General features: G+C 39.3%; 1 protein-coding gene and 1 long non-coding RNA gene across 6 annotated transcripts in view; one reads left to right on the top strand and one right to left on the bottom strand.

Moving 5' to 3' along the window:
- STXBP5 (syntaxin binding protein 5) overlaps nucleotides 1-23,202 on the bottom strand; it is a 122,738-nt gene that overhangs the window by 59,989 nt on the left and 39,547 nt on the right. For all 5 annotated transcript variants that reach the window (XM_083496259.1, XM_083496261.1, XM_083496260.1 and 2 more), the window contains exons 6-7: nucleotides 17,648-17,711; nucleotides 12,827-12,910 (exon numbers count right to left, since the gene is read on the bottom strand). In XM_083496259.1, the coding sequence (XP_083352385.1) occupies nucleotides 12,827-12,910; nucleotides 17,648-17,711 (148 nt within the window). The remainder of the gene's footprint in view (nucleotides 1-12,826; nucleotides 12,911-17,647; nucleotides 17,712-23,202) is intronic.
- Nucleotides 6,412-21,949, top strand: LOC310703766. The gene is made up of 3 exons (XR_014524362.1): nucleotides 6,412-7,196; nucleotides 20,012-20,090; nucleotides 20,455-21,949. It is a non-coding gene; the product is annotated as an uncharacterized lncRNA (long non-coding RNA).

The following is a 23,202-nucleotide window of genomic DNA, read 5'->3' as shown; positions in this document are numbered from 1 at the left end:
TTTGTAGGCACTACTGATCATTTGCATCTCAAAGCCCTGGTGCACAGCACTTTGACTGTTGGGGCTTGAATGGTCCTTTTAAGCCATAAAGTTTAAGGGGGAGATTTAAAGTACCGTATTTTTCGCTCTATAACACGCTCCCAACCATAACACACACATAGTTTTTAGAGGAGGAAAACAAGAAAAAAAATATTCTAAACAAAACAGTGGATGTATGATTTTTGTGGTTCATGCTGTGGCCACAGACATGTGATCTGACGGTGAGTTTGGGGTAGCCCAATGCAAAAATCCTGAGGAACCATGTGGATCCGTGCTTTGTAACCACGTTTTTGCACCACTGTGGCCCCAGGCAACAGTGGGTGCGTGATTTTTTTGGTGCAAGCTGTAGCCACGGTCATGCTATGTGATCTGATGGTGAATTTGGGGTGACCCAGTGCAAAAATCCTGAGGATCCGTGTGGATCCGTGCTTTGTAACCATGTTTTAAGTGGGGAGGGAAGGAAAAGCACTCAAGGGACAAGGAACACGCGTGGGGTGGGTGGAGAAGGATGCTGTTAATAATGCAGAAGAGGGGTATAAGAGGAGAAGGCTCTTATAAGAGGAGTGGGGAGGGGAGAGAGACAGAGAGCCTGCTTGAAAAAACTTTGCTGTTATTTAGCAAGTGGGGAGGAGAGAGAGAGACAGAGAGCCTGCTTGCGAAAAACTTTGCTGCTATTTAGCGAGTGGGGAGGAGAGAGAGACAGAGAGCCTGCTTGAAAAAACGTTGCTGTTATTTAGCGAGTGGGGAGGAGAGAGAGACAGAGAGCCTGCTTGCTTTAAAGGAGCCAACCGGACAGGAGCCGCTTACACTCGTGTAAGCGGCTCCTCTCCTCTCCTCTCCTGCTTTGCTCCTTTAAAGCAAGCAGGCTCTGTCTCTCTCTCCTCCTCACTCAGCGGCTCTTCTCCCGCTTTGCTGTTTCAAAGCGAGCCACGGAGGAAGGAAGGAAGGGGAACCATGGATCCTCTGCTCACGACTGCAGCAGACCCCCCGGCCATCCGTAGGCATTCGCTCCATAACACGCAGACATTTCCCCTTACTTTCTAGGAGGAAAAAAGTGAGTGTTATGGTTCGAAAAATACGGTATTTTCCTGTTCTGCCTTTGTGAACTTGTTCTAAATGATTCTTTGATAACAGAAAGCACGCTTAAGAATACATTTCCTGGAGCTTTGGGTAGAAGAGATGCCAAGCCAAGCCTTCCGCTACACATCAAAAATCTGAAGAAGTGTGCATGCAAACGAAAGCTCATACCAATAACTAACTTAGTTGGTCTCTAATGTGCTACTGGAAGGATTTTTTATTATTTTTTGTTTCGACTGAAGCAGCCCAACACGGCTACCTACCTGTAATCAAATCCCACCACCTCACACTTCCCATCATGAAAATATTGCTTGTTATCTGTCAGATTCTTGACAACTGATCCTTTCCTCAATTCATGAGCAAGAACAGTGTAATTTAGAATGCAACAGGGGTGGGGGAAAAGCAGGAATCTGGGGAGCTTTTCAGCCTATATGCTTTAATAATACCAACTGCAAATTAAGACCCTGGTTTGCAATTACTCAACTTCTACAAGTGTACAGTGCTCCTTTCCTCTTCAGTGATGATGAGTTGGATATATAAATTTTAAAGCACATCACTTGGTGCAATCCATCTGTGGGGGTGGACTCCATTAGCAGGGCTGACACAGAAAGCTGAGAAGATACAAACTGCAGCCCTTCGGGTCCCTGCAATATGTAGCCCCTTCTTCCACCTACACCCCATTTTTGGGGAATATATCCAATAGGCATTTCCCAACATTCTTTGTCACATGGAAATGTCATGGATGCTTTAGCTGAGATTCCTGCACTGCAGGGGGCTGGACTAGAAGATCCTTGGGTCCCTTCCAACTCTAAGATTCTACGAATAGGCAGAGAGATAGAAACCACGTGAAGCAGGGAAGGCACTGCATCCAAGATACACACCCACCAAACTGGGGACCTAGTTTTGGAAGTGAAAGAAGTGGTGCATTTTGAACCTATTTGTCATTCTCCAGACTGAGGAGCTGGATTCAGTTGGGATTGTGAAAAGTAAAGAATTTTATCCCACTTGAACCAAGCTCCTTGCAAAGTGGGAAACAAGTATTTATTTTTTACATTTGTGACATCAGTATTCTAAGTGTGAAACAAGTGCAAATCTGCATGAAGGAACTAGGTTCCTATCCATCACTGATGCCACTGCCAGAGGTAGAGCCCATAAGACTTCTGTGTATAATAGAAAAATATAGTCAACCGTTGGGTTTCCCCTCTGCAGGACTACAACTTGTAAAAAAGAGATTTTCATCCGTTCATAACACAAATGGGCAGTAATGAGGAAATGAAAAAAAGGGAAAGGAAAGTTCAAAGAATTTATTTAGCTATCTAATAGACCCAACATATTTCAAAGAATACTTGCTTCAGGATAACTAAAACAGATAACTAGTACTATATTAAGAACGCTGAATATTAAAACATCCTTATGTAAGAATATGCATACTATATCAAATATGAAAATAAACAAAATTATCATCCAATATCACCACTATTTGAGATGGTGGATGATGCACATAATTAGATGTAATGTGTAAAAGGTGTTTCTTGATTGGTGTCGCCCCTCCCCTTTTTTATCATCAGGCAGACTTGTTGCAGAAGGCAAAAATTCACACTGAAACATGGGAATTAGAGGTTGGGAGAGCGGGAGATTTCGCCTCTTCTCCAACGTTGCTGAGTACATGCCTTGAGCCCATATACAAAGGAACTACTTGAGCCCATGAAAAATGCTCCATTTGCTACTTTTTCAGCTTTAACTATATTTGAAAAATTACATGAAAACATACCAAAATAGATTTGGTTATAACATTACCAACTAAATAGCAATGTTCAAACATGCCTTAATTTTAACACTGAAACAGCTAAATAGAAACAACTTATTTACACTGACCGTTTTTTCTCATTCTATAGATTATATCTTCACAAAAATGTGCACTCCACAACCAATATTTTCAATTTTATTTTTATGTAAGCTGTTAACAGCTGCCATGTATCTAGTTCCAATTGATAATTTTATCTATTTCTTGTAAAAGCTGTTAACTTAATCAGATTTTACTGCTCTCACATTTTTTCTATGGTTGATTTGTTACTCATTCCTTTGAAGAACAGTTGAGTTTTGTCCCTAGGGAATACTGTGGTAATATGGGCAAAACCTTTACCCTACTCACGATAGGTAACCTGCTTCCACTCAGAGGAACTAACGAGGGGGAAAGGTAGTGCTGATTGAAAACCCTGGGGGCTGGGGAGGTAGTCTCCCGGACCTGCCATTATTGTAGGGATGTTGGTAGCAAGTTCACTAGCTATTATGCCACAATATTTTTAGATGACTACCTGGATATGTTTTACAAATTTTTCTCAATATTCAAATTTTAAGTAGAATTATTAGTGCTAAATAACTGACACCAGAGTAACCATTCAGTAATACAATGTAAATGCTTCCATTGTTCACACTGGCACAAAACAAGAATTATATTTGGGACTCAACGAATTCATAAATGTCTCCTAAAGCATCCACTGCCAATGGAAATCAGTAATGAGGATACATCCCACTCAACTAGCAGCTTCCCTCCGGGACACAGATATTATGGCAGACATGTAGAAAACCCTAAAAATGATACAACTCAAAATATTGATTTATGTGCTTGTTATATATATTCTACCCTCTATTTCCAAGCAGAGGCATACCTAGGGGTTGGTGAACCCGGCCCCTGCCCAGGGGCACAAAATTCACCTATCAAGACTATGGAGTGTATGGCGTATATGTGTGCAGTGACGCACTGCTGCTGCGATCGTGGCCAGCTCAAATGCAAGAGAAGTTCCCCATCCTTCTCGCACCATGGTAGAAAGGTGTGCAGACTTTTTTGCCCTTCCTCCTTACCTCACCCTCACTCCAGATGCTTTGAGTACTTGGGTTGTGTAAAACGTAGTAATTTTTAATTCGGCTGTTGTGGTAAAGTGTTTTTCTTCTGGGGGGTGTGTGTGCGCCAATACAGCTTGTTGCCAAGGGCACAAGGAACCCTAGGTAAGCCTCTGTTTCCAACTAAAGACTAGTATTTTTAAATTGAGAAAAATCAATCTCTAATCCATAAATTTCAAAGTGCTACTTTCATAGAATTGTGAGAATGAATCCTTGAGTATCTGCACACCTAGAGTTCTCAGCATTTATGTGAGAGGAACTCCAGAAGTATCCTTGCTTTTTGCTGTCTTTTTAAAATGGGTACTACATTAATGCAAATCATGTTGGAAATCAGCTTTAGAAAATGAAATTTCCAACTTGCACCACATGTGTTGATATTTAAATTCAGAAGTTCCCCCACACCTTCCTTTTAGAACGATTAAAAAAAATTGTAGGGTTTCTAGGGAGAAAAACATATCCAAAGTCTGCTCCTATAGACTATACTGACTGCCCATGAGGCTATCAACTATAATGCAACTAACTCCTAGCCTAATCACACTCACTAACCTTTGGGTGTAGGGCAAATTCCAGTCTTGGGGTTACAGCAGGGGGCCACATTAGTGACATCACACATCAAAAATAGGCTTCTGCCTCCTGAATGGACTGAAGACTCGTCATAAGATGTCCTAAAAAAGGAAAATATTTTCTCTCTTTTATAGAATGCTCCCTTAAATTAGCCAATATGCTCCTCGTTTTGGAGTAATCATGGTTACCAGGGCAGCATCTAGAATGAAATACCAGAAACTGGTATTTGTCTTTAAATGTCATTCTGATTAAACAAGTTGAGAACAATTTAGCATCTTAGTAGTCGTGATGATTTCCATATGCCTAAAAGTGGGTTTCTGACTGTTTGTATGGAACTTCAAAAGAAAAAGGACTATTTGGCAGAGAATAAGCATACAAAAAAAGCAACAGAAAAAAGTTATGTAACATCACACACAACCAATAACAGAATCAGTATTAGTTTCCTTCTACTGCGCTTATTTCACAAACTATTCTGTAAAATGTTAATTTGCTAGGTGAAAGAGCAACTCTGGAAAAGATACTATAGCTACACAACTCAGCCTCCATAAGTTTACATATGTAAACAACAAAGAAAATGGAATAAATACCCAATAATGTTTTTGATTAAGTATCTGAACCACTGGAATGTGGGAGTAGGGATACTTGCTCAATATCCTGTGTTCATAGGAGAAAGAGCATTACTACAGGACATCAGAAAATTTCAATAACAACTGCCCTGAAGGCTTTGAAATCAGCCGTATTGCATTGCTATGAAAACAAGCACCATGACAGTGATCGTAACCTTAGATTACAGTTTAAATAGACACCAAGGACTAATAGAAGGCTTAGAGACCTTCTCCTCTTCAAAACTGTCCAAAAGACTTACCTGACATATAAAGGAATAAAGGGAGATGCCCAGAGTGACTGGGGAAACCCAGCCAGATGGGTGGGGTATATTATTATTATTATTATTATTATTATTATTATTATTATTATTATTTCATTTAAAGTTTGTACCTCTTTTATTACTCAACTGCCTAGATGTAGGTAGCAAAAACTTCTGTCATCCTCGGTAAACATTTGCTAAGTTTTACAACTGGTAGAGAGAATTAATCTCTACTGAAGGTGAATATCCCTGGCATTCCTTAAACCAATGAACTGGTTTGCCAATGAACCCTGGCAAAAAGCGAGTGATGGCTATGGCTGAAGCCTGATGAAACTTAAAAAAAGACAAACTCATTTCTAATTTCACCGAACAGGGTATCTACATGGCCAACCCCTAAGGGACCCCTTCAAACTCCTCATGGATACATAAGATAATTCTATGCATTCATTTAGGACTGCAGCTGGTCAGAAGAGGAAATTGAGGCTCTGTGCTGCAACTCTTGGAAATGCCTCCATCTCTTAGAGAAAACCTTTGCATCCTTATGCAAACTCATGAAGCAATTCATATTCCGATTTGAAATTGGCCCTGCAGAGGAGTCAACAGACTTGTCTGTGGTTACCTTGGCAACACCCTGCTGGCTCTTCAGAGGTTGTGGAGATTCAGGTCTGTAAGGAGAAACATTTAACCTAATATTCTAGTGCCTTCAGAGAAAGAGTGGGAAAACGCCTCAGCTTGAGGACTATCCCTTGTCTTTAACCAAAGGGTTCATATCCCTGTCTGGAATGGGCACACTTAATCTCTAGTGTGAAAAGGTTGGAGGAAATAACTTTATAACCACTCAACACAGTAGGAACACTCTGGCGGTTCAGATTACCCTGATGCGACAGTGTTTATGCTACACAATCAAGTAGCTTCACTCCTTGGCCACTGAAATTTTAGGGGGGGGGACAAGAAATATGATACCTTAACTCCTGTTTGGGGGTCTTATGAATACCTCCTGTGTGACTGATGCAATCTCCCAAAATTCCTGAGTAGCATCCTTTTTATCCAGCTGAGGAACTCTGGGTAAAGGGAATGTACATCACCCATTAAGGCAGGAGCCTTACATATAAGTGACTACACTATAAAGCTTCATTCCACTCAGGGCTGACCAGTTTCTGAAACAGAATGGGAGCAGAAACAACTCTTCCATGAGGCTTTGCATCAGGAAGACTGGTGCTTCTGTGATATAGAAGAGGCAGGATTCTGACCTGGGGCACTGAGATCCTGTACTGCCATGGCCTTACAATATAAGTGTAGGCATTGTTTGACCTGAAAGCAGTCTATTAGAGACCATTTCTTTCTTTCATTTATTTCCATTCAGAAGCAATGCTCCAGTCCCATTTAGTCTCTCACAGATCTAATGCAGGGTCCACAACGTCTTTCAATTGTTAAAACTGGACAGCTCTTTACACTTTGAAATTGCTAAGCCCTGTGGCATTGCATGAAAACCTGGAAACTTTACTTCTAACATCCTCAGACAATGGCCATCTGAGAGGAACTTCCTCAGGGAATGACAGCCCTGGCAACCAGAAAATAAACCAAAGCAGCTGAAAGAATAGGAATATTTTATACCCCAATGATGGAACTCCTTTGTGGTTTTTTGGGCTTTTTTGCGATAAACCAGAAAGGAGAGTTCCATTTATTTGATTCAGAACTTCAGGATGTCAAAGAGATGGAAATTGGTGTTTAGACTGCTGGACAGATCCAGGTAAGTCTTTAGATAAGTCTGACAACAGTGCCTCTTTGCTGAAGCTTTTCAGTATTCAGCTAAAGCTGAGGTAGAGCCATGCCAATAGTATGTCAGGGGGAAACAGCAGTAGTGATGAAGCACTAGGCATACTTGACAGTTTTGATTACCTGGACTGATATTTGTGTAACTAAGCCTGAAGAAAAGAGCGGGAAATTAAACCAGACTCCCATTGGTGGGCTGCCTTTGACATGGCAGCTTTAGAGGCTCTCTCAGCGACAGACATAGCAGTTATAGTACCTGGGACACAATGAAGGGTAGTAGCCTCACCCAATGAGAATGGACTCAGAGCTATAACCCTCCACACCAGAAGTTGATGCCAACTGAAAAATGCAGTGATTAAGTAGGGACTTATACACTGCCATAAGGGTTTTAGCCTTCAGCAGTGTTTTCTTGTCCATGGCCCACTATTTCCTCAAAGTTGCAGCAGCAAATTGCCTGGAACTAATGGGGGAACCATAACACAGTAGTTGCTAGCCATTGCTTTGCAGGATAGGTGATCTAACTAAGTGCAGATCTGCTGTGGTTGATAGTTCAGAGCTCTGGTGGGGCTTCAAAAATGGCAGGAAGGAGAACAGAGCAGCTGTTAAAAATTCCTCACACAGCCACAGACCACTATGCTGCCTATATAAGAAAAGGGGGAGAGGAAGCAATATGACCAAAAGGAAAAAGTCAAAAAGAAACAACCAAGTTGCCAGAGAGGAAGGAAAAATGTAGTGGGAAATAACAACCAAATTCCCCACAATCAACACAATACCCCTGCAAGATGCAAACATTAAACTACGCAAGACACCCCAAACTCAGAATGAGAGATAGTTCACATTAGGTTTTGCCTCACACAAATAACATGACAGACACAACCCTTTTAGAAAAAACCAAGCAATACCAACAGCACAAAGACAAACTCCAGAAACACAGGTACACAGACAAACACAGCCAAGTCTGAGCCAAGGTGAATAGAGAGTTTGGGACACAACATCTCAGCACAAAGGCAGGAATAAAAAACTGCTGGGGGCTGGTCAGTTGGGAGCAAAACTCTCCAATTCAGCAGCAATCCTGCCCTTCAAGTGCTAGAGGGAGCTCATACCCCACCTGAGAGCATCTTCATCCAAAGGATAAACATGTGGTATTTGCTAAGGTTTGTCCCTGCTTATCAGCATAACTCATAAGTCCAACTTGCCAAAATTTACTGTGGGGATAACAAGCAGATTAGAAATAGCACCACAAATATTCATAAACTGCTTCCAGATTAGAGCTCTTATTGCTGCTGGAGCGTTGCTCTTGTGTGATAAATTGGTAGTGATGCCACTCTGAATATAATAAAGCACTTCAGGTAGAAAATGATCAGTTTTCTAAAATGGTGTTATTCCTCCTAGCTGCACATATTGGGGCTCCTTCCTCTACTCCTCTCCCCTTCTAAGACAGGAACATTTTAATACCACAATACAGAATAAAATATCCCAGATTGGAAGGGGGCATTATGGATCCAAGCCAAATATATGCACAACAGTTTGGTCATCGCAAGGGTTATGTTGGCACAAGTGTCCACAGCAACACTCAGAGTTATACAATAAGGAAAATTTACAAATGTTACTACCACCTTCACATGAACACTTTCTTAGATACTGTATGGCTTTTTTTCCTGCAATCTGCATGTTGGAAGAATATTGAAACTGCCCTTAGCCAATGTTCATGAAGTGAGAATCCATAGCAGCCAATGATTCAATAGCTGTCTTATTTTTACTTTAAGTACAAATAATGTTACCAGAAACCATGCATCCAAACAGAAATAGGAATGTTACCCTTCAAATAGGCTGCTTCTACTGTTCATTTGCAAGTTTAAAATTACTCACTACTAAGGCAGTTTCCAATTGCATCTGAAATCCCACACAGAATTGTGACATTACATAAAACAAGAAATGTGAAATGAAGTAGTAAAATAGTTATGTGTCACATTTTTTGTAGAGTAAATACAGCATAAGAAATTCTTGACTGTCAAAAAAAGAAGTAACTGCATTGTTACAGCAACTCTAGCTTCCATAGCTGGCATGCATGACAATATGTAATCAGAAGCCTAATATTCTGCAACCAAAAAGTTATATTTTAGAAAGACAAAGTTTAATTATCTGTTGATTAAGAAGACAGGACAAGTTAGAATTTAAAGTTTCCTGCTATAAAAAAAATGAGGGTGAACCTCCTCACTTTACCTCTTTTGTGCCTGCAAGGAGATTCAAAGCTCCTGCTTTCTATTTTAGTTGAAATTTCTCACAATATCCAAACTTAGAAAATGGGGGTTTGTTTAAACTATGGTTTGAAAACAAGTCAGGATGTTAAATCATGGGTCTAAACCAATTTGTTTTCTCTAGTCATGGAAACAAACAAGTTTTTCCATGTTTGGACATCAAGGGGAACTGTGGTTACTTGAAAATCAAAAGCTTCTCTTTGTGGTTACAAAAGAAACAGTGAATGGAAATGGAGAATATGACCCATGGCTTTGTTCCTCATAGGCTACATCAAGGATGAGTCTAATTCCTGTCTTTGGCTAAATTTAAATACACAGCAAAAAACCAAAAACATCTCCCCTTTTAGCTCACATGTTATTTATATAGATTTCTTATTTAACCATTAGAAAAATAAAAAAAATTCCTTCCAGTAGCACCTTAAAGACCAACTAAGTTAGTTCTTGGTATGAGCTTTCGTGTGCATGCACACTTCTTCAGATAACTGCATGCACACGAAAGCTCATACCAAGAACTAACTTAGTTGGTCTTTAAGGTGCTACTGGAAGGAATTTTTTTTATTTTGACTATGGCAGACCAACACGGCTACCTATCTACTACTGGAACATTAGAAAAAAGTAATCATAGGGCCTCAATTTGTCATTTTACTGTGCTCCTATTTCCCTTCTTCATATCCAAACTTCCTGCACAGACTGCAGACTTTTAAACTATAATTACTTTAATCTTAGGATACTATAAACACAACAGCTGAATTGAGGACTCCTAGAATATTGAAAAATACTTATTGCACACATTATTCAGCATCACTATATATATTCATTTTCCCAATGAAAAAAGAAATGGTTCAACTGCAATACAAAGTTCAGTCTTGTACATGTTTTCCCTTTACGCATTTACAGCAGTAAGTACCAAACAGGGTATATGCAGTACTGTGTGAAGTAGTTCTCAGTGTCCCAAGCTATGAGGTAAACTGACTAAAAAAGAGAGGATTATGATGATAGCTGCAAGTCAGCAGTGTAATCAGAATACTGAAAGTTTATGCACATGAACCGGAAGAGAACTTGTTGAGAGGTATTTATTTATGGTATTCCTTTATAGGAATATATCCTAGGGCAGTTGGTAATAAGAATACGATACAATTACATAACCTAAGTACTAAAAAAAAAGAAGAAACAGAATCCCCATCTCTCCACCATTTTGTGGTGAGGCAGCATTGTGCCACTGACATGGAGAAAAGCTGCGGGGAGCTCTCCCTCCCTGGTTGGGTGGTTGGCCACACTGCATTCTACCTGGCCTGACTCTGGAGGCCAATCAACAGCCTGCCTGACCTCAGGGAGAAGGCTTGTGAAATGGATCAACGTGAGAATTTATTCCTGCTGGTCCATTCCTATGGTATAAATAAAGCCCAGGCTATAGGGACGTGGGTGGTGCTGTGGTCTGAACCACTGTTTGCATGGATTAGGGGGCTAGAATTCTGAAGTATACCTGGAGAGAACTAGAATCAGTCAAAATTGAAGATGTCTTCAGACGTGGGTGGCTCTGTGAATTAAACCAGAGCCTAGGGGTTGCCGATCAAAAGGTCGGCAGTTTGAATCTTCGCGATGAGGTAAGCTCCCGTTGCTCGGTCCCTGCTCCTGCCAACCTAGCAGTTCGAAAGCACATCAAAGTGCAAGTAGATCAATAGGTACTGCTCCGGTGGGAAGGTAAATGGCGTTTCCATGCACTGCTCTGGTTCGCCAGAAGCTGCTTAGTCATGCTGGCCACATGACCTGGAAGCTGTACGCTGGCTCCCTCGGCCAGTAAAGCGAGATGAGCGCCGCAACCCCAGAGTCGGTCACGAATGGACCTAATGGTCAGGGGTCCCTTTGCCTTTTATAGCACTAGTATTGGAATTGTCAGTTTTCCAACCCACGTTCCTTTTGCTAGGTGTGATTTTGCTGTGGACATTTGTTGGAAAGACATTATACTGTCTTAATTGGCCTAACTAGGCTGAAAGGTTTTTCAGAGAGGAAGCAGCTGTATTTATGTTTCAGCCATATCAGGTTTTTTTGAGTGGGGCAGTGCATTGGACAGGATCTGAAGCTTATGAGGGGACCCCAATGGGGTCTTGAGGATTGTACTTTAAAGACTATGGCTCCAGGCTCAGAGGGGTAGGATGGGTGAATGGCTGCCACACACCCAGGTTGATAGCAGGACTCACAGTAGCAGCCATGGTTGCCCAGTAGGTGGGCTGGGAGATGTGTATGCCAGGAGGCCATCTGCCCGATACAGATTCTTGCCTGTTGCTGTGACAAACTCCAATATGTTGTGATCAGTAAAATTATGGCCATGTTTAATCCCCATTCTCCTTGTGCCAATTGCTCCCCAAAACCATGCCTAGAAGCACATAGCCAACAATTAACAGAAAAGCATTTTTCAAATTCCCTACTTCATTAATCCAGAGAGCAGAATGGATGAGTCAATTATGGTGTTTAAGATAATCAGTTCCTTTTCCACCAGATCTAAAAATGTCACTTCATTTAAAATGCAAATGTACAGTTGCTGGCCCAAACTAGTCACTGCTGAACCTAAACACATAATGGTTTGCTAAAGCTTTCCTCATTTTCTGACGTTCATACACATTTAATTATAGAAAAATATATAACCCTCTTCCATAGTCACTTTAGAAGCCAATCTCCCTATTCATCCCTTTTTGCAGGGCAAAAAAAAACTGCTTAGACTGAAGCCTGTGCATTGCTGTCTGATGAACACAACACCATACAGCAGCATGAGAGAAGCATACATGTGCAAACTTTACTGTAGCCACTTTCTTGTGGGAGGGGGGAGGTTGGTCTATCCAAACCTCTGACATTTTCCTGCATTTCTCTCCTAATCTCTCCACCCCCATTCCCCCATGTCTTCAACATTAACATTCAGATGCTGTAGTTAAGAACTATTAAATACACACACTACACTGAAGTCCATATAGCACATGCAAGTTTAGCAACCTTAGGAGCTTTATTCCCAAATCTGTATGCAACCTAGCAATTTCAAGACATTTGCTATCTTATGAAGTATTTTTCAGCAATGCTTCAACGTGTTAATGTAACTCATATACATATAGAATAGAATCATAGAATTGTAGTGCCCTCCAGATGTTATGGATGAAAACGCCTGTCAATCCCAGTCAGCACAGCTAATGGTAAGCTATAATGAGAGTTGTGGTCTAAAACATGTTAAATGCAACAGGTTGGGGGAGATCGTTCCAGACAAACACAAGCAAATAAGTATGTTTCTAATATTAAACTACAAAACTGCTTTAATTCTAATATCATGAGTACAAAAACCTGCCAGATTAATAACTTCGGTTACCTCGTCATGTGTGTATCTGTAATCTGCCTTCTTGCATTTGAGGTCCCATAATGCTACTGTTCCTGATTCAAAACCAATCAATAGCTGTAATAAATAACCAAAGAAAATATTAATTTTCTGGGAATGAAAAGGAGTTATTTCTAGTACCTGAATACATGTGATTCAATTCTAAAAATTTCTGGATTAAAATGCAAATGTTAAGGACAACAATAGAAGCATAATATTAAAAGGTAACAATATCCTAAAATTGTAACAATACTATCAGAGACACCAAAAGATGAAATATATTTTAAATACTAAACCCAGTGTTTAAGACATGCCTACTGACAGACTATTCCAACATAAAAGAAATATACAGATACTATGATATGCAATTTCAAAGACTGTTTAAAGTACACTTGAATTGTCAGAAAAACACAGACAAATAGTCTCATGGTTGCTTCAGTCTCAATCGAATTAAATGAATCCACCCATGGATGAACACACAGAGGTATTAAATCTAGGAAATAAAGACCACGACAGACTGAAACTCCCAGCTTGTGGCAAACCATTTATATGAAGCAGATGCAGTGTAGTGAACTGAATTATTTTGCATGCACAGTCTGATTATTATCCTGAAGGAACACTAATCTTAAAACGTGATACAAGGTTGATTAGGAAAAATAAATTACCTGAGTCCTTATTTGATTTTCTGCAATGCTTTTACTGCAATTATCTGTATGCCTTAAACAGATTTTATATATGTATATAGTCCTAATTCTATTAATGTTTAATTGGTTTTTTAATTATTCTTTTTCTATGTTTTTATCAATTCTTGTTATAATCTGTAAGGCACCTTGAATCCTATCAGGGAAAAATGTGAGGTATAAATGCTGCAGCTGCTGCTACTTCTTGTTGTTGTACAGTCGTTTAGTCGTGTCCGACTCTTTGTGACCCCATGAACCAGAACACACCAGCCCCTCCTGTCTTCCACTGCCTCCCGCAGTTTGGTCAAACTCATGTTGGTAGTTTCGAGAACACTGTCCAACCATTTCGTCCCCTTCTTGTGCCCTCAATCTTTTCCAACATCAGGGTCTTTTCCAGGGAGTCTTCTCTTCTCATGAGGTGGCCAAAGTATTGGAGCCTCAGCTTCACGATCTGTCCTTCCAGTGAGCACTCAGGGCTTTCCTGAAGAATGGAGAGGTTTGATCTTCTTGCAGTCCATGGGACTCTCAAGAGTCTCCTCCAGCACCATAATTCAAAAGCATCAATTCTTTGGCGATCAGCCTTCTTGATGGTCCAGCTCTCACTTCCATACATCACTTCTGGGAAAACCATAGCTTTAACTATACGGACCTTTGTAGGCAAGGTGATGTCTCTGCTTTTTAAGATGCTGTCTAGGTTCGTCATTGCTTTTCTCCCAAGAAGCAGGCATCTTTTAATTTTGTGACTGCTGTCACCATCTGCAGTGACTATGGAGCCCAAGAAAGTGAAATCTTTCACTGCCTCCATTTCTTCGCCTTCTATTTGCCAGGAGGTGATAGGACCAGTTGCCATGATCTTCGTTTTTTTGATGTTGAGCTTCAGACCATATTTTGTGCTCTCCTCTTTCACCCTCATTAAAAGGTTCTTTAATTCCTCCTCACTTTCTGCCATCAAGGTTGTGTCATCTGCATATTGGAGGTTGTTGATATTTCTTCCAGCAATCTTAATTCCAGTTTCGGATTCATCCAGCCCAGCCTTTCGCATGATGAATTCCGCATGTAAGTTAAATAAGCAGGGAGACAATATACAGCCTTGTCGTACTCCTTTCCCAATTTTGAACCAATTAGTTATTCCATATCCAGTTCTAACTATAACTTCTTGTCCCACATAGAGTTTTCTCAGGAGGCAGATGAGGTGATCAGGCACTCCCATTTCTTTAAGAACTTGCCATAGTTTGCTGTAGTCGACACAGTAGTCAATGAAGCAGAAGTAGATGTTTTTCTGCTGCTACTACAATTACTAAATTCCCCAGTATGGTTTGTCGTCTCCTCTTCTTCAAGTATGCAGGGTCACCTGCCACTTATCACATTGCAATTGGACTTAAAACGTAGAATATTCTAAATGACTCACTACCAAAAGGGTCAAAGGAAAAGATTGACCCTAATGTAAATAAATAAGAATCAATTCAGATATGCAGAAAGATACACCCTAGACTGTACAAATACAGGAATATTCAAATGCAACTCCATCTAAAAAAACACACCACATTGCATGATAAAAGCTATGTAACAGGAAACGTGTTTTTTTGTGTTTTTAAGACACAGTTCTAATATGCATTTTGCCCTTTTAAGACACAGAAAAACTAAAATAAAATATCTCACTTGTGCCTGAAGTGGTTTGTTTTAATTTTGTACAATGCTCCTTTATTGCGAACTCAAAAATAATAATTCTGTTTTTGTAGTTTGGGTACATTTAAGGTGGACCATATTACATCGACTTGAATATTAGTTTTTAGCATGGAGACTGAACATGGTATTGAACTAGAAGTTTTTGCAGTCTTTCACAGATGAAATGTAAAACCAGACCATCTAAAGTAATCAGCTCTTGAAGTGAAATACAGGCAGCTCCCCACTTGTGCATAACCATCACATGTGTGACACACGCACCATTTTTGGTGCCAAAAGGGGGTGGAATGGGGGTGGGAGCAGAACGGGAAGGACTTGCGCACATCCTACTGATGTGTGCAGTGGCCACAAACGGAAGCCTCGCGTAAGCAGGGATTCCCCTGTACAACAGTCAGCTATTAGGCAAGGGTCAAGAAATAAGAGTAGAAGGCAGCATCAGGATCAAACTATCATCTTCTACTATTACGGAGAGAAGCAATACATGATAGTATGTTCATCTGCATGAGAACTGTAACTGAAGACACAGATAATCCTCCATCTATACCCTATACAAACACAGAATGTATGTTTGACTGAATAATTTAGGGAGAAAAAAAGTTTTAAGCCATTCTAAAAATCCACTACGTAAAAATTTCAAAACTGGAAACCTAGAGTCCTAAAAAGTCACTCTAAAAGAACCAATATATTTTTTTTAAGTCATGTTTTTTTCACAGCAAAGGTATTAAAGAGGAAAATCTGTCGTAACTTTACTGCACACTTCATAAAATGCCTCCTGCCACTTGGAAATAATCTTCACCAATCTGGTATGCACCCGTGTCAAAACTGTTATTATGTAAGGCCCCCACCCACATTTGCACAGAAATATCTTTAAGATCCCTTTTTAATCCTAGTATCAGAATATCGAGAGGATTTTCTAACATTTAAGATTTATATCATAATCCTACTAAAAAAAAGCATTCTGGAGTACTAAATTCCATTTAATCCAGTAAATGTGGAAAATTAGATCTCTTTCTTGTATACAAATTATGTATACTGCCTAAAAATGTCACTAAAATGTCATAAGTATGAGTTTACATTGGCAAGATGTCTATGTATGCTTTATACATATAATTTTGAAACAGCATTGTGTCATAAGCCGCTACTTATGAACATCCAATAGCGATGCTTGCATAATAGTCCAGATGCTGGAGATGATTTCATTGCCACTAACTACCGTTTTTCTGGGGGATCAGTCTCTAGGACATATGACAAGGCACTTCAGTTGTTGTTCTTAGAAGAGCACAAAATTATACATGAATGAAACGTGAAGGATGGACATAAACCTTTTTAAATGTTAATTCACAATAAGGACCTTATCTTTTCAGTAAGAATAGGTTTCTAAGCCCTATCATGTCCTTCAGTGGGGAAACAGGGCTTTATAGTATAAAAGTAATGAAGGGGATAATTTTTTAACCCATTCCCCACTGGAAATTTTCTTTTGGCTTCAATTAGCCCACAGCAGTGACCCCTGTGTGGCTCCCAATGCAGTCTACACGTTTCCCCAGGTGTGTGTTTGTGTGGCCACTTTTGCAAAGGAATATAAAACACTTCATCCAAATAGTTATTAATAACGGCATCTTGACACAGGTATTTACACCTAAACATGGTTCTCACCAGAACTTCCAAATTCTATTCCTATTATTAATAAATGTATGTACTTAACATGCATATTTCAACATAAATCTCTAAACAGTTTATGTATGCCAACAAAAATAAAAACTAAAAATTCAGGAATTTCATATTCAAAACCGTTACTGATAGTAATAAATGTAAATTCCACATTTTAAGTAACAATTGATTTCAGAACCATGTAACTAAGCACATAAATAAAATATATACCATAGAATTTAAGCCTATACAAAACACCAAAATACATCAAAACACAACATCAAAATAAAACCTAACTGCAGCATATATCAAGAAAATCTCATAACTATTACAAAAAACCCCTAACATGATAAAAAAACAAGAATTCAGGAGCCATGCTGTCACCCCCAATCGGGAAGCATTCACACTCTCCTTGCACCACACCATCCACTTAAGTTCTCCCTTCAATAAAACAAGCAACAACTAATAGGCATGCACAAAAAGATAGCTCTGTTGAATAAGAGCACTTCAACATTAGAAAGCCCAATGAATAAGAAAATAAGAAAAAGAATAGAAACGAAAAAGCCATCTCTCACCCAGAGCAACACAACAACACTTTCCGTACCTCTCTCACCTAGGGTCACCAAAGTCTTTCCCAACAAAATATTACAGTTTGAAGTCGGACATTGCCACTAATGCACCTGACACCTCACATTGTTTTACAAACTATTAGCATCCAAAACAGAGATGCTAAGTGAAATAAGTTAATGTTAAGAAACAATTCAACTCTTAAACAATTTTTCCCCATTTCCAAGTTTTAACATACCTTGCCTTCATCCATTGGATTGTCACTAATATGGACAACAGGTCCTGGATGAGACTTGGATGACCTGAAAATATAAACAATATCTCTTTTTTACAAATTAAGAACAGGAATGGGGGCACGCTAAATACACAAATATTGACACAAAGAAGCAGGCACCAATGCCAATGAAAAAGCCCATTCTATGTAGAAGCACATAATATTACAGACTAAGCATGTCCAGTTAGAAAGGACTGAGGTACTTAGAAAATAATGGTTTTACAAATTGAACAGTTATTGTAGTAGGTACAACTCAAACTATTATTATTAATAATAGCTCCCACTGATGGGACTCATTAGGTGCTGTCCATGATATTGATTCTCAGTGTGTAAACTCAGTGTCAGAGAATTAGAAGTCTTTAAAAGAGAAACCTTTATTTAAAAAAAGTACAAAATTGTCTGAGTATTCCCAAAACTAAAAAATGTAACAAAGTACATTTCTAATCACATTTATGAACAACTAAACTCTTTAAAATCACAACGGCTGACAGAATTTAAGACTAATCAATACTTGTTAGTGGAAAACTGCTTCATAATTTGGCAATGCCAGACTGATGAAGTATTACAGAAAATGCCTATTAAATGAAATTACGTATACATGCAAGTCCAGAGTTCCATGGCACTTGTACTGATGGAAAATATCTGTGAAAGATTAGTTATCAACTTAACTAGTAAAACTTCAGGGTCCATAAAAATATTTATATTCTGAAAACAAACTCACTGTAACAATTTCACGAGACTAGTTACTCAGTGTTTAAAAAGAAGCAGCTATAAACAGTAATAGAAATGGAGTGACAACAGAGAAGCTAGAAACTAAGAGCACTCTCAGCATTCTCAGGAAATAGATCAATTTGCAAAGCACTCTGATATGATGATATTTTAATGTACAGCGCCAGTTTAGTGACTTCCAGAGATCTGTTTTAAAACAGTGACTGAGTGAATTTTTTCTCTGAGTTTAGAAATGTAGTGTTTCTTAAAATTAAATAGTAATATGATGGTAAACACCAAACAGGATGACTTGTGCAATTGAAGTAGTAGTCAAATCTAAAATCTAACTTGTAATTAGCTTTCTTTCAGGTACTATCTCTAGGAAGTACATAAAGAAATTTCCAGGGAAGATTCCATTTTCTTTGAAACTAATATTTGAACCAAGTAAGACCAAGTTCATATATAATGCTACGCCAAAACATGGCTATGTGACAACACATGAGCATGTAGATACTCACAGTAAAAACAGTGGCTGCTTCTTTTCAGTTTTCCTGCTGCCAAACTACAAGAACCAAAAACCCAGGTTCACACAAAATGCTAAGCCAGGCTAGGGAAGGAGTAATCAGCCACAATTTTTTCCCTGTAGGTGCCCATGTGCTCTGACTTCCCTAAGGTTTGGCATAGTGTTATGTGCCAATCAAGTCTCTGTCCACTTTACCGAATGCCCCCTCCCTCAACAAACTTCACTTCAAATACTTTTTGCTATTGCAATGGTTCCCAATTAGCTAAGTATTGTTTTTGAAAACTCAAGCCATGGAACCCCTACTTTTGAAAATTTTGATATCTCCATGGTAGTTTTTGTTATGTGAATGGTTCCATGGACTCCCTGTGTGGGTTACGTGGACCTCCTGGGGTCTGTGGACCACCAACTGGGAACCACTGGCCTATTGGAAATCTTTTAAGATATTCATCCAGCACAAAGTTAGCCTGAAATATTTTGTTGTCGTTTTTACTAAAAGTAAATCAAAACGCACGTGCAAGGTTACGAGCTCCTCAGCTACAGATCTGTCAAATTGTTCTATGTAAAGCACCATAGATTAAACTAGAGAAATCAACATTGATTTAGGGTAGAATAACAATTTTCAAAAGATCTGCATCACTGTATTTAAATCAGCCACAATTTTAGGCTTGACAGGACTCTCAAGCCTTCCTTTAAAAAGCCCTTAAGCAGAGAGGCTTCAAAGATCCATATGGCTGCAACAAGTCACACATTAGGTGCTGATCTAGCACTTACTAGATCTAGATCTACCTACTCAAGTTAGGTGGTAAAGATGTGAGAGCACACATGACTGAATTCTCTTCCATACAAAATTTCTCTCAGACATGTGAGAAGAGCTGTAGCTTGGCATTTTGCCCAACATCTAGCTCAGTTGTCTATGTACAGGAAACGCCTTGCATGCTGAAACATTCAGCTCCATAAATGCAGCAGTACAAACCAGACAGAGCTCTGCTACTTGAGTGAGATCTTGACTGTATTTTCCAAACTTAAAATTAAACCAATAACCAGGTGACCCTCCCAAATAGAAATGCTAAATATGTGCTCTATTAAATTGCCACCAGGAAACCAGTCTCACAGTACAATTATTGCCATGTCTACTCAGAAGCAAGCCTCACCAAGCTTAACGCAACTCATTTCCAGGTAAGAATCAATATTTTCTGGGGGAGTTTCTTCAGGAAACATGCAAAGCAACATCGCCTATGAGGGTCTAGCAGCTGATGTGCTATGCTTTCACGACGATTCAGGCTGATACCAACTATGAAAATCTTCCCCTGCCCCCAGACAAATGCATGCATGAATGAAACAGACTAAAGCAATTAAGTCACACTTTTATCTTCTACCCAGTCAGGGCATAGATAATTATTGATTATAATCAATATCTACTGGAATAATCAAACTTGAACAATAAAGGGCAACTTAGCCTAAAACTTGGGGGGAAATGAACTATTGGCTATGCGGTATTGTTGCATTAATCAGATCACAAATCAAACTTTCTCCCCTTCAGGCCCTCCCCCCAATCAGCTCCAGAGGGTTGAAGGCGACACCAGAGCAGATTTTGGGAGTGGAACCTCAGTGGTTTAGCACTGGATACCACAAAATAAAAGCCTCCACAATAAGACTGCTGGCTCCTAATACATAAGCTAACATCTAGGACTTTCCCCCCTTTAGCTCCATTTTTTTCCTTGTTCCCTTAACCACCTGTAGCAAAATCAGACAAATTTACTTATTACACCAAGAAAGGAATCCAAGGATTCAAGAAACTGAACAAAAGACACTGGCTTCAGGTGATAATGCACATCAATATGAAATTATGGAATAGGGTTCCTAAGTGGAGGACTTCCCGTGGAGAATGGAGGAGTAGGAACAGTCATCAAAACCTTATGAACAAAATTATTGGGAAGACAATGCTACCAATGAAAGGGTGTTAAATTACACCTGAATAAGCTACTTTTAAAGTCCTTCAGTGTTTTCACAAATTGCTGTAAAATCTAATTTAAGGGTGGCACGGTGTGTGGGTTGTCTTTAAAAACTGGCAAGATAATGGCCCCAGTCCAGTGACCGAGACAATACATATTGTTGACAGAGTTCACCGTTCTGAGTCCCAACATATCAACTTGGCTCAAAAGTCTCCATTTTGTCTGGAAAGGTCTAACAAATTAGAAGTATATTTTTCGGTTCCCACATTATACCAAATGGAAAAGAATACCCCAGCCCTCTGCATGCTGGCCTGGGAACTCACAGGTTTAGCAAAAGCAAATGGAAACTTTTATCTTCCTCCACTTCCTAATTCAATCAAGACAGCACTATCAACTGGCTACTAACAGGATATTCAAAAATCTTCTTTGTTCACTGATAAATCATCTTTCCATGACTACCTTAATCTTTCATATTGTTCATTTCTAATATAGCTTAGTTTGGTTTCAAGAGAGCAGCCAGTGTGGTGTGGTGGTTAAGAGCGGTAGACTCGTAATCTGGGGAACCGGGTTCGCGTCTCCGCTCCTCCACATGCAGCTGCTGGGTGACCTTGGGCTAGTCACACTTCTCTGAAGTCTCTCAGCCCCACTCACCTCACAGAGTTTTTGTTGTGGGGGAGGAAGGGAAAGGAGAATGTTAACCGCTTTGAGACTCCTTCAGGTAGTGATAAAGCGGGATATCAAATCCAAACTAGGATAAACTCAGTCTAACTGAACCCTGGAGCTCCTGGTTTTGGGTCCCTGCCTCTGACACTAAATTATTCTTGGGCTTACTACTGTCCCTTCTCATTCCCCTCCTTGTCTGGTCTGGTCTGCAAAAGTTAACCTATAAATTGCCTTTGGTTTTACTCTCCCTTAGTAAACCTTTTTATACCCTCCAACATTTCTCCTATGAAAATAGGGACGTCCCATTCCATAATGATAATTTTACTGTTATACCCTAGCCACTCTGGGTGGCTTCCAACATATATAAAAACATAATAAAACATTAAACATTAAAAAAGCCTTCCTTATACAGGAATGCCTTCAGCTGGCTCGGGGGTCGGATAACTCCACACCCTCCAACATTTCTCCAATGAAAATACGGACATCCTAAGGAAAAACAGAACATTCCTATATGAAATCAGAAACCGGGACGGCTTCTCTAAATCAGGGATGTCCCTGGAAAATACGGACACATGGAAGGTCTGCCTTTTCTGTTGAATCTCTGATACAATCTCTGTTGTTCCCTTCCCAAGTACCTTTTAAATGCACCCCACTACCAACAGAAGGGGTGTCAAAAATTAAACTGCAGTCTAACACTTCTTTGGGTGATTTAAAGCAAATTGGAAATATTTTTTGCTTCCTGGTTGTTAAACAATGGGAAAAAGTTGAACTGCTAAAAATGATGAAAAATAGGGAAGGCAGCCAGAAGGCACAAATAATGCATTCAGTTCAGGTCTGATAATCAAACCAATTCCTCAACTCAGAATTCTTTAATTCTAACTGAATATCTTGTATGTATTGGGCTACAGTTAGTTATTTTTTTTACAAGAACATTGAGATCCACTAAGAAAGCCTGAAGTGTCATCTCTGAAAACATGCTACTTTCTGGGCCAACTCCAATGTACTGACAGCAGCCTATCCTCTTGCAGATGAGAGCCTGGGACAGAGGACACAATGCAGAGCCTCCCTCACCCAGTCCTACAGTCATATTTTCTCTTCACAACTGGTGTTCCCGAATACCATTTTTTTCTGAAGAGTAAGTTTCAAAGGCATACAGAAACATGTCCCAAGCAAGTCTGATAAAAATACACTTACTAAGATAGGCAGCAACATGAATCAGTCTCAACTCACTTGCTCTTCAATAACTTTTTGTTTTAGAAATTACATGATAAGTGAGTTTAGTTAAATAAACAAAATGAAGCTTAGAATTACATTTGTTTTATTTCTTTTTAGTGACTGTTTACTTTATCTTTTGAATATTTTTAAATACTTGTTCTAAAGTGTTTTTATCAATAAATTTAACCTTTTATTTTATATTTTTGTAAAGCACTTAGCAGTTGTATGCAATCAAGTGGTATATGGAGTTTATTAAAAATAAGTAAGGAAACATGAAACAAATGTGAGTCAAACTCAGGAGATATTTATTATCATATATGAAACTAAAGTGGAAGAGAAGTTTGAGAAACTATGCTTAATCATAAAATGCAGCCTGTTCTATACTCTCTCCCTTTAAACTAGATTGAATTTTACTGTTGCACACAAACGCATGCACTCACAAAAAAACAATAACAGAA

The sequence above is a fragment of the Podarcis liolepis genome, assembly GCF_965112155.1.
Source record: "Podarcis liolepis genome assembly, chromosome: 3".
NCBI lineage: Eukaryota > Metazoa > Chordata > Lepidosauria > Squamata > Lacertidae > Podarcis > Podarcis liolepis.
The sequence above is the reverse complement of the archived record's forward strand: the minus strand, read 5'-3'. Positions and strand labels throughout refer to the sequence as shown.